This window comes from Carassius carassius, chromosome 17, assembly GCF_963082965.1.
Source record: "Carassius carassius chromosome 17, fCarCar2.1, whole genome shotgun sequence".
Taxonomy (NCBI): Eukaryota; Metazoa; Chordata; class Actinopteri; order Cypriniformes; family Cyprinidae; genus Carassius; species Carassius carassius.
Genome location: NC_081771.1, coordinates 17159809 through 17177434, shown reverse-complemented (window position 1 = coordinate 17177434; position 17626 = coordinate 17159809). Strand labels below are relative to the sequence as shown.

The 17626-nt window shown below is 38.9% G+C and overlaps 1 protein-coding gene across 1 annotated transcript in view; it reads left to right on the top strand.

Moving 5' to 3' along the window:
- The window catches only part of sned1 (sushi, nidogen and EGF-like domains 1), a 35518-nt gene that overhangs the window by 9949 nt on the left and 7943 nt on the right, over positions 1-17626 (top strand). Inside the window, exons 8-22 of the mRNA XM_059571155.1 lie at positions 245-358; positions 1005-1055; positions 1131-1238; positions 2517-2609; positions 3653-3784; positions 4108-4227; positions 4403-4519; positions 8495-8638; positions 9604-9777; positions 10412-10525; positions 10660-10773; positions 12712-12825; positions 13026-13142; positions 14271-14558; positions 14743-14926. Coding sequence (XP_059427138.1) covers positions 245-358; positions 1005-1055; positions 1131-1238; positions 2517-2609; positions 3653-3784; positions 4108-4227; positions 4403-4519; positions 8495-8638; positions 9604-9777; positions 10412-10525; positions 10660-10773; positions 12712-12825; positions 13026-13142; positions 14271-14558; positions 14743-14926 — 1984 coding nt within the window. The remainder of the gene's footprint in view (positions 1-244; positions 359-1004; positions 1056-1130; positions 1239-2516; positions 2610-3652; positions 3785-4107; positions 4228-4402; positions 4520-8494; positions 8639-9603; positions 9778-10411; positions 10526-10659; positions 10774-12711; positions 12826-13025; positions 13143-14270; positions 14559-14742; positions 14927-17626) is intronic.

Sequence of the window (17626 nt, the reverse complement as noted above, 5' to 3'; positions counted from 1 at the left end):
ATGCAAGCCCAGTTGGGAAGTACTCTGGAAACTAAATCATTGGCCTTTGCATATCTTGAACCCTTGTTTTTACATGAGACCAGATTACTGTTAATACTAGACACCTGGTCAACGAAACTGTATATCTGCATGAACTTTCATATAATCTTAAAATATTGATACAATCAAATCAAGCTCAAAGGATTGCATTTCTCACGCTGACAAATTATCTACAATGACATGAATCTTGTGTTTTGGAATCCAGATATCAATGAATGTGCATCCATGCCATGTTTGAATGGAGGTGTGTGTGAAGACCTGGTGAATAACTACACCTGCACCTGTACAACAAACTTCACTGGAAGCCACTGTGAGACAGGTGTGCTTTTTCTGTTCAGCCCACCATATAACTTTATAAATGCCAGCCAACATATTATCCAGTCTTTGTTTTGTTTCCCGTTGCAATGGGAAAAATGTTTAATGATAGAAGATGTTTACACAGCGAAGCCACCCACCTACTTTCCACTTTATATTTGGCTAGCTGTAACATTTTCCAACTGGGACTGACACAATGAAATTGAAAGGAGGGAACACTCTGGGATAACTATGGCTTCAGACAATGTCTGACTAATTGAACTGCAAATAATGTCAGCCTCATCTCATAGTTATCAGATGCTTGGTCAACACTTATCTGTTCATGAAAAGAAAACTATAAAAAAATAAAATAAATAAGCTTGCACTTCTCCAATGTCCAATGGATAGCTCTTCTCAAAACGTTTGTCCAACTATGATTTTAGATGATGTGTCTGAGAAATTAAACTGATTTATTTGGAAATAATGTCAGCATAGTTATCAGATGCTTGGTCAGATCTTTTCTGAGGTTGAAGTGGCTTGACCAACCACCAGTGTGGTTTGGTTGGACTTTAATTTAAAATATTTTACTTATTTAATTTTTGTTAATGTATAAGATCATGCTGCCCAAGTAATACCTCCATAATATACTATATATATATTACCCTAAACAGAGTTAGTTGTCATGGAAAATTCCTCTACCACTGATGCTGCAAATCAGACAGGTAAGTCAAGGTTCTTCAAATTTCTGCAAAGATTTATCTCCCTTTCAAAAGATCATCACGCTATTTCACTTACAGTTTCCTGTGCTGGAGAAGATTGTGAAAAGCGTCAAATCTGCGAGTATATTGGCTCTGAAAACTACAACTGCACCTGCACCCCAGGTTACTACGGTGACGACTGTGAAGGTACAGTACTCACAGACTTTAATGCATAGTAGCTATTCTTCTTAAGTAACTGTACAGGAACATGGCACAGAGGAGAACAAGGCAGACACCACTATCCCACAGGAATTTGAAGCACTGCCTGAGAAAGACTATGCAGCCGTGATTGATGAGCATAATTATCCAAACCAACACAACCTCGCCCAGTTTACTGCTCAGACCTTGCAGCAAGTCGCTTGATGTTGTAAATAATTGCTTTATGGCACTTTTTACTACTTTACCAACAAGAGGAAGGGCTCTTGTCTAGACTCTGTTTTATGAGACAGTCCTAATGTTTGGAATTCACTTCCCTGCAACAAAGCAGGTGAGATTTGTTTGGACGCTCTAACAATCGACCACAAATCTCCAAAGACTCAAGTTATGAAGATGACATGAGCTGCAACATCCTCATATTCTGCTTTATCTCATTTAGTCAATGTCAGTCAGCATGATATCCCTGCTCCCATTATCACTGTGTACACTGCACACTTTGTGTTCCTATAGATTTAAAAGCACATTGTGAGCTCTAGCAAATTCATCCTACTTGTCCACCTGGAGCTGAAATAACCCTTCGCCTCTTATATAGAATCTCCTAAATCTTCAGAATACCTTCCTGCCCGGCTCACTTGGAATGCGTAGTGGAAAAAGTCATGCAGATCTCTCAAAAATAGAAGGTATAAGCTCACAGACAGAACCTATGAGTGTCTAATGGAGCACTGAGATCAAAGAGACCGACTTTAGAGACAACAAATGAAAATGGCTCCAGCGAATTAACAACCTATTAATTGCCCCTAGGGTCACAAGATTTGATCAAAAACATGCTACATATTATCAAAAAAAAAAAAAAACACCCTCATGCGAGCCCCCACTTCAAAAGGAAGCAATTTAACAGTGATACAGCAAGTTACTTTGATCCACTGCTGCAATTACTGAGGAAAATAAAAAGTCTTAAGCTTTATAGAATATTGATTTACAGTCATCCAGCACTATGAACTGTGTGGGAAAACTTTGGGAAAGACTGACCCAAGGAACAAGTTTATAATGTAGTACAACAAATCCCACCACAGCACTACGCTAGACTACGCTCATGCACACACACACATATGCTTCCACTGTATTCATACTTTGTTCAAATTTAACTGATGTGAAGAAAGAGTAACATTGTACGATGGTTTGATTGTTTGCTTATCCAGAAAAGCATGCTGACCTCCTTCCAGAAGTGTCTCTTTATCTGTCTCTTTCTGTTCTCTTAAATCCCTACAGAGGAGTGTCCCTGTCAGAACGGAGGGGTTTGTGTTGATGTGAATGGCACTTGTGAATGTCCAACGGGCTTCACTGGACTCTACTGTCAGTTTGGTATGTATTAACTGCAAACAAATACAGAATTTGTTTTTTCAAAGAGTTCTAAAGAGATTATCAAATTATAGGTATGAAATTTCCATTTTTATATGCAGTGTATTTTTAGGACAATAATGTTCATTTCTGATTTTCTGATTTCTGTAAGAGGGAGTTTCTCAGGTTTTCGCTATTAAAAAACTACTTGAAATGTTGGTTAAAAAAAAGACAGGGCAGTCATAGGTTAAAAAAATTAAGGGCAGTCATAGCCTAATGGATAGCGACTTGGACATGTAACCTGAAGGTTGTGGGTTTGAGTCTCAGGTCTGGGAGGGATTTTAGGTAGGGGGAATGAATATTCAGTGCTCTCTCCACCCTCAATACCACAACTGAGATGAGACCCTAGACTAGAGCAAGGCACCGAACCCCTGACTGCTCTCTCTCTCTCTGTGTGTGTGTGTGTGTGTGTGTGTTTGTTTGTTTACTACTCACTGCTGTGTGTGTGCACTTGGATGGGTTAAATGCAGAGCACACCATACTTGGCCACATGTCATGTCCTTTCCTTTCCTTCCTTAAAATTCAGTAAGAGATTTTTTTTCATCATCAGGCTTAGCATTACATGTTGTAACTGATAAGTGACAATTCAAGAATCATTACATCCCTAAAGTTGTTTCACCACCACCACAGGTTTCTCTGTCCTGTGTACAATTAACTAACCATGGAACATTTTGTAATTATTCTATGCTAAATTATGTATTTTAAAAAATTCACTAAACTGAGAACCATTTGACCTCATGATGGAAAAGCACTAAAAGGTCCTTTATTTATTGACCAACAGAGAAAACTGTATCCAGTTGAAGAGTGTGGGCAATCTTTTGTTCTAACAAAAGCACTAAAAGTGTCTGAGAGTCACAAGATACATGTCGTATTGATCAACAGAGAGAACAGTACCATCTAAAAATGTGGACAACCTTGTATTCAGCAAAGTATTCCAAAAGTAGTAGTACTGCACACATATTTGTGTAACAACTAATTTCTGCAATTTTTTTTTTTTTACTCCTTAGAGGTAACACAAACACCCTGTAGTAACAACCGACCATGTCCAGATGGAGGTCCATGCTTAGAGTATGGTGGCACATACCTCTGCACCTGCCAGACTGGTATTGACTTTGATCACAAGGACTTCTACCCATATGGTAAGAGCCTTGAAGCCATGTGCAAGCCATGATCTCCATGACAAATGAACAACTACTGTGCCAGGTTTTCAGGGTGACAAAGGTCCCCAAAGCAACTAAGGCATTATGTTGAGTAAATGAGAAAAGAAAGATTTATGTGCATGTTGACATAATGTGAAGGTAATGTTTCAACTTGGCTATTGAAATACACAGAGGATCTATGCTGTGGTGTGTATTTAAATGAAATCATTCCAGTGCACTCAAATTAAAGTTACTAGTGAGCCTTAAAAAAACGATCACATGCTGTGAAGGAACGTGGTGAAGCTGGTGTGTGTGTTTTTCAGTACAGCCCCGATCAGCCTGTGATTCCTCACCGTGTCAGAATGGAGGCTATTGCTATGAGAGAGATGGAGGCTATATCTGTGAGTGCAAGCATGGCTACAGAGGCAAGCATTGCGAAAGAGGTATGTTACATCTGCTCTACGTGTTAACATTTTGTCCTTGCAGACTTACATATTAAAAGGTAGACATCCAATTATTGTGCATCATATTGTTTAATGCACCACATATCCGTTTTGCAGAAGTCATTTAGCCTACTTGCCAGTACATACAGCATTTTTCCTATTTTTTTTTCCTCAGTCAGATTAAGTATCTGTGCCTCTAGTCCCTGTCGTAATGGAGGCTCTTGTAAAGAAGAAGCTGACAGCTACCGATGTGTCTGTCCCTACCGTTTCACAGGGAAACACTGTGAAGTGGGTATGTATATAGTATTTCCTGCAGTTAATGGTTTTATGGTGTGAATATAAATACATGAAAGAAATTTTGGTCATGTTGTTTAAAGAGTCTTATTAGTTTGATAAGCATTAAGGCCCTTTCATATCAAACATGTTTCATGGGAAAATTTTGAATAGGATCAATGCATTTGTATTAACCTATGAAACATTTGTCTGCCAACAAAGCAGGGTTTTTTGGGGGGGTTGATGAATTTTTCTTCCTCCAACAAAGAAACGTTCCAGATTTTTGGATCAAGTGTCAAGTACCACTGCAGAAGCAATATCAGATCAATCAGCAGTACTAATCTGCTCAAACTGGCGTTGAAAGTTTGTTGTTTGATGTTTTTATATTTATATCTTATTCTCTTTGTAAAGTATTATTACGACATGAAAACAAGCTTTGTGAAATTATTAAAATGATAGCCATTGTGTTTAATAATTATATATATATATATATATATATGTATGTATGTATGTATTTATGTATGTATATATGTATATGTATATATGTATATATGTATATGTATATATGTATGTACAACCCGAATTCCGGAAAAGTTGGGACGTTTTTTAAATTTTAATAAAATGAAAACTAAAAGACTTTCAAATCACATGAGCCAATATTTTATTCACAATAGAACATAGATAACATAGCAAATGTTTAAACTGAGAAAGTTTACAATTTTATGCACAAAATGAGCTCATTTCAATTTTGATTTCTGCTACAGGTCTCAAAATAGTTGGGACGGGGCATGTTTACCATGGTGTAGCACCTCCTTTTCTTTTCAAAACAGTTTGAAGACGTCTGGGCATTGAAGCTATGAGTTGCTGGAGTTTTGCTGTTGGAATTTGGTCCCATTCTTGCCTTATATAGATTCCCAGCTGCTGAAGAGTTCGTGGTCGTCTTTGACGTATTTTTCGTTTAATGATGCGCCAAATGTTCTCTATAGGTGAAAGATCTGGACTGCAGGCAGGCCAGGTTAGCACCCGGACTCTTCTACGACGAAGCCATGCTGTTGTTATAGCTGCAGTATGTGGTTTTGCATTGTCCTGCTGAAATAAACAAGGCCTTCCCTGAAATAGACGTTGTTTGGAGGGAAGCATATGTTGCTCTAAAACCTTTATATACCTTTCAGCATTCACAGAGGCTTCCAAAACATGCAAGCTGCCCATACCGTATGCACTTATGCACCCCCATACCATCAGAGATGCTGGCTTTTGAACTGAACGCTGATAACATGCTGGAAGGTCTCCCTCCTCTTTAGCCCGGAGGACAAGGCGTCCGTGATTTCCAACAAGAATGTCAAATTTGGACTCGTCTGACCATAAAACACTATTCCACTTTGAAATAGTCCATTTTAAATGAGCCTTGGCCCACAGGACACGACGGCGCTTCTGGACCATGTTCACATATGGCTTCCTTTTTGCATGATAGAGCTTTAGTTGGCATCTGCTGATGGCACGGCTGATTGTGTTTACCGACAGTGGTTTCTGAAAGTATTCCTTGGCCCATTTAGTAATGTCATTGACACAATCATGCCGATAAGTGATGCAGTGTCGTCTGAGAGCCCGAAGACCACGGGCATCCAATAAAGGTCTCCGGCCTTGTCCCTTGCGCACAGAGATTTCTCCAGTTTCTCTGAATCTTTTGATGATGTTATGCACTGTAGATGATGAGATTTGCAAAGCCTTTGCAATTTGACGTTGAGGAACATTGTTTTAAAAGTTTTCCACAATTTTTTTACGCAGTCTTTCACAGATTGGAGAGCCTCTGCCCATCTTTACTTCTGAGAGACTCTGCTTCTCTAAGACAAAGCTTATATAGCTAATCATGTTACAGACCTGATATCAATTAACTTAATTAATCACTAGATGTTCTCCCAGCTGAATCTTTTCAAAACTGCTTGCTTTTTTAGCCATTTGTTGCCCCCGTGCCAACTTTTTTGAGACCTGTAGCAGGCATTAAATTATAAATGAGCTAATTAAGTGGATAAAAGTGTAAAATTTCTCAGTTTAAACATTTGCTACGTTATCTATGTTCTATTGTGAATAAAATATTGGCTCATGTGATTTGAAATTCCTTTAGTTTTCATTTTATTAAAATTTAAAAAACGTCCCAACTTTTCCGGAATTCGGGTTGTATATATGTATATATATGTAAGTATTTTTTTTTTTTACTGTTGTTAAACAAAAGTTCTGCAATGTAGTACAGACATGTATAAGAAAATGGCAGGTTTAAAAAAGATTGGTTTAATGTATACTTTAGTAAAATGTAAGTTCATGTTGAACTTTATACTGTAGTGGCATGAATTTATGTTTTGAAAGGTCCATTCATCTGTGATTCGCTTATCTTTTGCATTTACATTACATTTATTCATTTAGCAGACATTTTTATTCAAAGCGACTTAACAATTGGGGAATACATCAAGTGATTCATCTTAAAGAGGCAAATAAACACAGGAGGTGCTAGTAATACCAAGTTTCTTGCATTGTTCAAATAAGTACATTGGTGGTTCAGTGGCAGAATTGTCGCTTCCCACGCAGGAGAACCAGGTTCGAGGCAAATGCAAAGCAGTGTGTCTTGTTAGGGATGTTGATGGCACAGTGGATAAGACACATACCTTTGGTGTGAGAGACCTGGGTTTGAATCCACTGTGAGACACCAATGTGTTCCTGAACAAGACACTTAACCCCAGTTGCTCCAGAAGGCGTGTGACCTCTGACATATATAGCAATTGTAAGTTGCTTTGGATAAAAGCATCAGCTAAATGAATAATGTAAAGTACAATCTAGACTGGGATTTAAGTAAAAAGAAGCAAAGGATGTTGTGTCTCTTTTTGTTTGTTTTTTAGGATGAGGTCAAATAGTGATGAAAGAGATGAGTTTTTGTCAGGCAATTGTCAGGGAATCAGCATTCCAGATAGGGGTGGGAAGATCATTCCCCCAGCCAGGAATGGTGAACAAGAATGTACTGGAAAGTGCTTTTGTGCCTCTCTGTGATGGTACCACGAGGCGTCGCTCACTAGTACATCTCAGACTTCTGGAGGGAATGTAGATTCGTAATAGTGAGTGGAAGTATGTGGGTGCTAAGCCCGAGGCTGTTCTATATGCAAGAATCAATGTCTTGAACTTGATGCGAGCTGCAGCCGGAGCCAGTACAGGAAGATGAAGAGAACTGTCTCTTGATCCCTTTTGGGCTTATTGAAGACCTGTCATGTTGCTGCATTCTGAATCATCTGTAGAGGTTTGATTGTGCATGACTGAAGTCCAGCCAGAAGAGCACTGCAGAAGTCCAGCCTAGAAATGACAAAGGCCTGGAAAAGAATTTGTGCAGCATGCTATGTTAGGAAGGGCCTGATCTTTCCGATGTTGTGCAATGCAAACCTACAAGATCAAGCAATCTTTTCGTGTTGTGTTTGCCATGAAAGAGCCTTAAGTGTGCACTGTTAAGTTCCCAGCCAGCAGTGAGCACCCAAGGGATGCAGTTCTCAGTCACCCTTCCTCTTCTCTTTTCTGGTCAAATGGAAGAAGAGTATAATCTACTTTTGTTCATGTTTGGAAAATGCCATTTCTGCACACACAGAGTGCCATAAAACTGCACAAAAAAAAAATCTTTTCAAAGCCAAGATGCTTTTCATCTCTGGGTTTTCATTATCCCAACTTTAGAGTTGTGCAACTGTTTGGCCTTGTGTAATGCTCCAATTTGCTGGAGTTTGTTCAACACTTGGATTCCTCACATGTAGGAAAAACAGCTTGCCCTGGCACATGCATGAAAAGCTGTTTCTCTTTCTCAGTGCTACTGTAATGATCAATGATTTCTCACACATGTTGACCTTGTTTTGACGCACACATGGCCATGCTTTCTTTCTCAAATAAATATGCAAGCACACACTATATGCACATGTGCACACAGAACTGTACAACAACTGTTTTAAAATATCTTATGTTTTATGTTTAGGAAAGCCAGATCCTTGTGCTTCCAGTCCCTGCTTGAATGGCGGAACATGTTTCCACTACATTGGTAAATACAAATGTGAGTGCTCCACATCCTTCGTAGGAAGACACTGCGAGATCAACAGAGGATCCAGTCCGACTTTGGAGGGTAATCAAGCTCTGTTTTACCTCCGAAGTACACTGAGTTGTTTGCCAACATGTCAGGAATCAGGAGCTCACACAGCTCTTTGCAGTAGTCACTATTCATTCATTTAGGGGTAACTGATATGCATGTTAGGCGGAGAACAGCAGTCGTCTATCTTCATTCAGATGATGCCAGGACGAAGCAGCAGGTGCCAGTTCCTGCAGTAAAGCTGGGTTGAGTGTCACCTCCCCAGAGATGAAGCTGGATAAAGTCCTCAGTGCATTTGATACTCTCTCCCTGAACAGGAGTTATAACTCTGCTGTTACAGGCCTCTGTGTTACTGTTGATTCTACAAGGTTTTCCAGAAGGTGCGGTTAAATTTGTGTCCTGCTGTTCCATGACAGGATGAAACACCATCCCCTTGTCACCTAAAACATTTCACAAAAAGGACGTCTTTACCGCTTCTCTCTATTTATGAATCTGCTCGTAGCTGTAAATATGGCAATGTGTATTAGGTAAAGTGAAACCAGTTAGTTCTTTATGTTTTCGGGAAAAGCAATAATTTATTTTGTAGAAAGAAACAAATAACTGTTGCTGCCACTGCTCTCCTTTTGTTTCATAGACATTTTATTATTATTATAATTTTTTTTTTTTTTTTTTGTGGTGTAGGGCTTTGTCAAAATAAGTTTAATTCTTCAGGCTTAGTTGGATAATTTTTTTTCTCAGTTAGAATTATGTTATGTTATTTCTGTGTATTTCATTTCTTTTTTCAATAGCAAATAGCTTATACATTGTAATGTGAATTTATATTAGTATTTAATATCAATGTAACATCCATAAATATGATGGATTGTGTGAATAATTATATTATTTGTCATAATTTTTTCGTGATATGATTATTGTAAATCGTATAATTGTTTAACAAACCTGACTCACTGCCAGCAGTCTGTTTGTTTATAATTCAGGATTATACTATGTGCACACTGCAGGTCTGGACTGTGGACCCCCTGTGAAAGTGAAGCACGCAGAGGTGCAGCATTCCTCCACTACCCCAGGCTCGATGGCTCTTTATTCATGCCACCCAGGCTACACTCCCCTTCCCAGGGCCACCCAGAGCATCTGCAGCAGCCAGGGGTCCTGGAGCCAGCCTCCAGTCTGTGAAGGTTAGTGGAGATTCAAAACTCTTGTTGTTCAAAGTTTGCCCAAGACTGTCCCGCCCTGAAACCAACATTCCAAAATGGTTGGTTGGTTTGGAATGCCGGGAAGAAGAGCTGATGAGCCTACAAAATGTCAAACGAGTAGAAACACTCTAAAACAAATTGTAGTTGGAAACCAACATAAAGTTTGTATAGCGTGTCAGGGTGCTAACAGAACGTAGTCAGGCCTCGGTATACAGTTCAGAGCTCTTAAACACAAAACAATCCTGCGGTCTCTCTGTTGGACATAAAGCATGATGCTACTCTGGCAACATGAGCTACTACATCATTTGTATCACATGAAATAAACAGTCCCAAGTACACAGTGAGACGGGTAGAAGTCCAAATACCTGGATTTCTGTTCATCATGAGAACTGTTGTTAATGGACTTGCATGCAGATTTGGGTTTCTGCTTTTTCTGATCAATGACATGCAGTATTATCCCTTGTACACAAAATTTGTGTCTGTTTATGCAAGTGTGTGGTGTGTGTATTTCAGGTTTTGTTTATATATGTGTATGTGTTTTCAGGATTTGTTAAATGCTTCCAGTGTGCTAGGATTTGTACATGAATGACTCTCATCATCCCCTTTATTTTTCCAGAGATAAACGAGTGTTTGTCTCAGCCGTGTATGAATGGGGGAACTTGTCGTGACAGGGTAGCCTCCTACCTGTGTGAATGTGAAGATGGTTTTAGTGGCCAGCGCTGTCAAACAGGTAACACACTGCATATCTCTTGCGTATTAATGATTCTCTATCTTATGTCATATAGATATTTTGATATTAGAGATTTTGACAGCCCATTGTGTAAAACTGGGCTTGAGTTTAGATTTCTGTGAATGCTTTGACAGATATTGATGAATGCCTTTCCGAGCCATGTAAGCACAGAGGTACATGTGAGGATCAGCCTGGTTCTTACTTCTGTCACTGCCAGCAGGGCTATGCCGGGCAGGACTGTGAGATAGGTAACATCAATATGTTAACTACTATGGACTGTTTTGTGTTTTTACGGTCTTGAAAAACAGATTTTTTTCCCTCACTGATCAACAGTAAAAAAAAGACACTTTCAAAATTTGATCAATGTGATCTTAAATAAATAAAAAAAGCAAGAATTGTTCTCATAAGTTTCACAATCTTTTAATATGAACTAAATCGCTGAGGTTGCCAGTTGGTTTAAAAGTGACATGAATGGCTAAATTAAGATTAATTGAGCGTAGCTAAGGATTGATTGTAATGTAAATACACTTCTATCTGAAATGTCCAATTTCTGGTGAGTCAATGTTGTGGAAGAATTTTCTGGTGAAAAGAAACACTCCAAGCAGCTACAAATGACTTTGTTAAATGTAAACCAAATCCAGGCCATTGTGGCACAGATGATCTATGCCTTCAAAATTTAGTGGAAATGCAGAAGATTTAGAATCTAAAATGATCAAGGCTGTGCAGATAACTGTTGCCCGAATGCTTCTGAGTACCAGTCACAGCTTATGGGTGAATGGCATAGGACAGCTCTGATACAGTCTTCTACAAGGCACATGAGAGAGTCCCACCAGCTAGAAGGTTCCATGGTCTGATGAGATCAAAAATCAAGCATAGCGATAGTTCTGGCAGGTCACGTTAGTCAAGCTTGCATCATCTAACTCTCAGCTGATCCACATCTACCTATAGGGATATGACACATATCACAGCACCCATATATAAGGTCCTTCAGTATTATCTGCAGCTTCGTGTTGCTCAATAGCTAATTACCCTCCTCCATCCCAAACCCCTCCTCTAGACTAGTCACGATTCCGCTTTCTGATTCCCCTTTTAATCAGACTAATTTCTAAAATGTTTAAATTCAATTATTGAACATAAATATTATCCACAATACATTTATGTTGGTACTGTTCTGTTTACCCTAAAGGAGGTTATCGCTGCTCTCCCTGCATAGGCTGCATGGATGTAGAGGGAGATCTTGCCCAGAGCAGAACCATACTGCCAATTCAAACTCTATGCTAATTGTCAATCATCCTTGACGGTAGTAGTCCTGACAGAACTGAGTTTTTGGCCAAGTTAACACAGTGTATAATCAGAAAAACACCTTCCCTAATTTGTGAAAAACATGGTGGAGATTCTTCTCTGCAGAATGGCTAAAAGACTGAATGAAGGTAAAAGATAAAAATGAATGCAGGAAAATACTCAGAAATCAAGAAGGAAAATCTGATGGAGTCTGCAAGACACCTACTGGGTTGGCTTGGGAAAAGGCCTTAGACTCAGTCTCTGTGTAACCTGAATGTGGAAAAACTGCAGTGGCCAGATGTGCAAATCTAATGCTATTCACACAGACTCAAGGCTGTAATTGCTGCCAAAGGTGCATCTGCTAAACGCCAACACTTGAGTACTTATGCAAAACATTTGTTTGTGAGTAATAACTGTAATAACCAATCCGTAGAAAACTGTTTTCATTTTGACATTAAAGAATATTTGTCTGTTGATCAGTGTAAAAAAAAAAAGTTTAACAGTTTAACCAGTTTAACTGTCAGTGTAAAACAACAAAACTATACTTTTTATAGACAATTATTTTGCAGCCTTAAAGCATCTACCTGAAAACAGAGAGGGTCTTTGCAAACACCAAATTGTGCTTGTAGCTTAAATGGCAGTAATATAAACTCAATAACTTACATTAAAATGAGCTACAATATGGTTACTATAAAAAGAAAAACAAACCTGTTTTTGTTGAACCTTGATTCCCAACTCATTTTCCAGCTTGCATCTGCAACTGTTTTTGTCATTCTGCGTAATCTGCTTTCCCCTTGATTCTGATTTACACTAAATTTAATGTGATACACAAACACTTCACACCTACTTTATCACTTACACTGATACCATCTTGTGATACAGATGTGTGTTTTTTTCTTCTACAGAACAGGATGGATGCGAGCCAAATCCTTGCTTGAATGGAGGTGTATGCCGAGGCTACAGGAGGAACCACCTGTGTGTGTGTAAAGAGGGTTATGTTGGAGACCGCTGCCAGACATGTAGGTTAACCATTATCAAATATTACTCCTGAAAAAGTGCACAAAACATATCAAGGATTGAGGGAACTACGAGAAAAACTTTAACTGCCTGTGTACCCTTCCACTTTCCGGAAGTCTGAGGTCATTATATTAGTTTTGTAAATTTGTCAGATAGGGCGCTTTCAATGTAAGGTCTCAATTGGTCCTCTGTTGCCGTCTAGTGGAGAACCCGTGTGTTCTGCAGCCATGCGGGAACCGAGGCGTCTGTTGGAGTGAAAGAAGGGGGAACTACAGCTGCGCCTGCAGGGTGGGCCACACAGGGAGAGATTGTGAGAGAGGTCAGCTCCTGATCTTCCATTATTCAAAATCAACCCATATCCATTACTTTTATTTAAGTGGAGGCTATCTAGAAAAGAAACTAGATATTAAAATAGAATGGAATGCAGAGTTTGTGTTTTTACTGGCAAAGTAATTAGTTAAATTGCTTCCAGACCAGGAAAGTTATTAATTATTCGAATATATGGAAAGTTTGTTACTTATTACAAACGTAAAATATGTGCATTCTTTGGAATGTATTTCTTGATATATTGTCAAGCTATTTATTTAATTTTACCATTTCTAGCTAGAGAAATGTAAATTATTTCATAAAATCTTAAAAACCAAACCCTAACCCATCTTTAACATTTTGTGGAGTATATTTTGAGTACAGTGTGAAAATCAGTGATTATTTATGATAATGTACTTTTGATGATTTTAGTCATTATACTTTCCATTGTTACACCATTTCAATTTGAATTTGGGTAGTAGATGCTGGTGATTCTTTATGTATTTGACTGTTTGATTGTACAATAAGGATAAATATGGGATCCTATATAATTCATGTTCTAGTCATGGGTAGCTATATATTATGTAGTGTATAGGTGGATGTGATGATTTGTATACAAATGTAAATTTTCCAGAATTTAAATGGAACACTGTGTTTTTAGTGATTGAGCATTGGGTAATGAGTAATGATGTCAATAGAATTTATGATTTTAAAAACTGGGTGGAGGGATTGAACTGTTCAACACAATGAAGAAGGCCTTGAGTTGTGTTTTAACATTGGTGATAAAAGTAAGACCATCTTACTATGTAAAAAATGTAAAAAGAAGATTATTTTTGTGAGTGCGGAGCATGGTCTCATGTGCTAAATATAAAATGTTCAAACACCATGGACATTTGATCTCGAAATCACTTTTAAAATTAAGATTTAAAAAAAATAATAATTGGGTGAATTAAAATATGTATATCTTTATTTGAGTTGTTTTAACTAATATGAATGCTTGTTTTTATTTTAAATCATCTTAAGACATCTTTGGGCCCCATTTGAGGTTTGCTGAGGTCCCCTGGCGGGCCATAGACCACTAGCTAAGAATCACTGGTTTAGAGGGTATTTGATTTATTTATAATACTTTCACTGTTCCCAGACCTGTTGCCTCCATCTGGCCTGCATGTGTTGCGAGTAGAAGAAAATGAAGTCGAGTTACGCTGGGATCAGTCAGATGCCACTCAGAATTTAATCAGCGGCTTTGCTGTTGCCTTTGCTCCTATTGGTCGTGGACCAAGGAAGACAGACTTCCTGGAGAAGCAGCATTCTACCTATGTACTACAGGGCCTGAAGCCCGGACAGCTTTACAACATCTCCACATTCTCCGTCAAACGCAACACCAACAGCAACGACATAAGTCAGCCAGCTTTCGCTCTCATCCGCACTAGTGAGAGCTCCCAATATTTCTTCTATACCTACATGGTGATTATGTCACATCCTGTTTCCTTAGCACAATGTGACAGCAGGATTTTTTTTTTCAGGTTTTAAGTCCGTAAATAAAAATCATGCTGAACTAACATGTACATGTAAAGTATTCACTCACATAATCTTCTTCTCCTGTTCGGTCGCAGGGCCACGTAAGGTGGAACAGCTGGAGGTAGTGGATGTGTCGTCCTCTCAGGTATGGCTGCGGTGGCTGGTGCATGTTGGCCGCCAGGCAGCGATCAGTCAGGTTCGGGTGTCTCTGGTGCCTGCAGATGGTAGCGGACCTCGCACAGCCGTGCTCAATAGCAGCGTCACGGAGTACTCTTTCAGGTCAGTCATGATGACACAGAAAAAGAAAACACAGGTCTGCAATATGTTTGCATAGTCTTAAGAGAATGATCTCATAATTGGCCCATCTAGTCTGTTACAGCCTTCAAGTGTAGTCAGAAAGTTCTAATTTACAAGTTCTTTTACAAGTTTTTCCCTTACCGTACAGCCAAATAATGTGTCATAACCTAATAATGAATCTCTGAACCTAGAAGTAGGAGATTCTGAAGGTGCACTTGAAATGTGAATCATAAATTAACGCATCATAAAACAGAAGAAAATTGAAATTTTTAATGTTCGCACAATGGTTGACAATCTTGTGATGGTGTGAGTTCAAGAAATGTGAGTATCGTGTTATGGTGATATAATTTTTAGTTGAACTTAATTAATTTTGAGCTTGCTAATTACTTACCACATAGCTGAACAAAAGTAGCCTATCATCGGTTCCACTAAGATTACTGCTTTCTTTATATTACCATATTGACCCGAATATAAGACAACCCTGATTATAAGAGGACCCCCCTTTTTCCAGATGTACCTTTTGTAAAAAAGCTATTTGAAAACCAAATCTTGTTCTCTCTCTCTCTCTCTCTCTCTCTCTCTCTCTCTCACTCTTTCTCTCTCTCTGTAAAACTTAAATTCCTTTCATATGGTATAGTTTTCCTATTTTAATTTTTGTTTTGAAAGTATGGTAAATACTGCTAAAATGTAAGAAAAAATAATCACATTAAAAAATATACTTTTTTGATATGCCATAAAAATAACAGGTAGTCCATTTGAATTAGATAACATTTAGTCCATCCATCAATCTTATTGTAGTCTTCAAATCTGGGTACTCTCTTATGTTTTAAAAACACCTACGTACAGAGAAAGTTTGGTCCCATCAGGCTAATGACAGTCATGACTTATGCCGCTGTAAGCTTTTTCTTTTTCTTTTGTTTTCACTCGCGATCTTTACTACACACATTACGTATTTCATGGCACACTCGTTTTATGCGTTTTTGGCGCCACCTATTTTCGTGGGTGTATTATTGACATGTCAAAGTCTAGACCCTGTTTTTTCAGGTGCACAGGTGCATCTCAATCAGAGGCGGCCTTACCTATGTTTCACCCGTTTCAATTGAAACGGGCCCCGCCCTCCAAGAGGGCCCCCAACAGAACAGGAAAATCCCATTCATTTTCTCCCTAGGATATTGATTTTCAGACATAATGTCTAAAGTGGTCTCCAACACGTCACTCGCGAGAGTAGCTCGTGACCTGATTGGAGGTAGCTCGAGGGCCGTTCAATATCGTGTCTTTTGCATGCTCAAGTTCACTATTTCAAATAATTGAAGCGACGCGCTCATTTTTTTCCAGGCGCAACAAGTCAACATGAAGGATGGGGGTGCACCCAAACTACGGGTGTTTTTTCTAAATAAATCTTCTAGCAGAGCTACAGCAAAGCGTTTTTCGGTGGTGGAAATCCATTAGCTATTAAAACTTCTCTGTCGTTGTGGAGAGCGCATGGTGCATAGCAACGACAGACGCCACGGGAACCGAATTTTACTATTAATAATAAAAGATAAGCTAATAATGTGCATTGTAAATGTAGATTCGTTAACAACGGTCTCCTGGTGTTCTTCTAAAATGAGTGAGCCACAAATCCGTGAGTACATTTTACAAACCCGTGGGAACGGATTGCGAAAGCGTGGGCACGGTTTATGAATTCGTGGGTACAGATTTCAGAAACTGCAGGCACTGTTTACAAATCTGAGAGCGCGGGTTAGAAACTCGTGGGTACGGTTTATTAATCCGTGGGCACGATTTGTTAAACCGAGGGAACAGTTTGAGAATTCGTGAGTACGGTTTAGGGCGCACGGATTGCCAAAACCGTCGTCACGGATTTTTAAAAAATTATTTTTACTTACACAGGTGACTTCCCGGGCTCCGTAATACGGCAAGTTGAGAGGATGTTTGAGCTGTTTTTTTTTTTTTTTTAAGTCAGCCCAGACAGCTGAAAATATAGCTACTGCGCAAATCAAATAAGCAGTGATGTTGCCCTGCGTGAAAGGGCGAGGCTTATTCCAACGTAAAACGCTGTATTGTATATAGTTTGTATAAAGCTGCCTTTTAATGAAGCTGAAAGTGCGAGTAATAAAATAATATGATGCAAACCAACAGGAATCCTTGCTTTTTCTGCTCTATTATGTTTACATTTTATGTGGGCAGGGCCCCATATTAGTTATTGAAACAGGCCCCCAGATGCTTAAGGCCGCCCCTGATCTCAATAAATTAGAATGTCGTGGAAAAGTTAATTTATTTCAGTAATTCAACTCAAATTGTGAAACTGTCTATTAAATAAATTCAATGCAAACAGACTGAAGCAGTTTAAGTCAGTGGTTCTTTAAATTGTGATGATTTTGGCTCACATTTAACAAAAACCCACCAATTCAACATCTCAACAAATTACAATATGGTGACATGCCAATCAGCTAATCAACTCAAAACACCTGCAAAGGTTTCCTGAGTCTCTCATTTTAGTTCACTAGGCAACACAATCATGGGCAAGACTGCTGATCTAACAGTTGTCCAGAAAACAATCATTAGCTGCGTTTCCACTGTCAGGCCAAAAGCGGGCGTGCTAGTGCGTGCCAGGGCCAGTCGCGGATCCACTGTCACTTCCGGTGCTTGATTGTGCCTTGTTGGTACTTCCTCTGGGCCAAC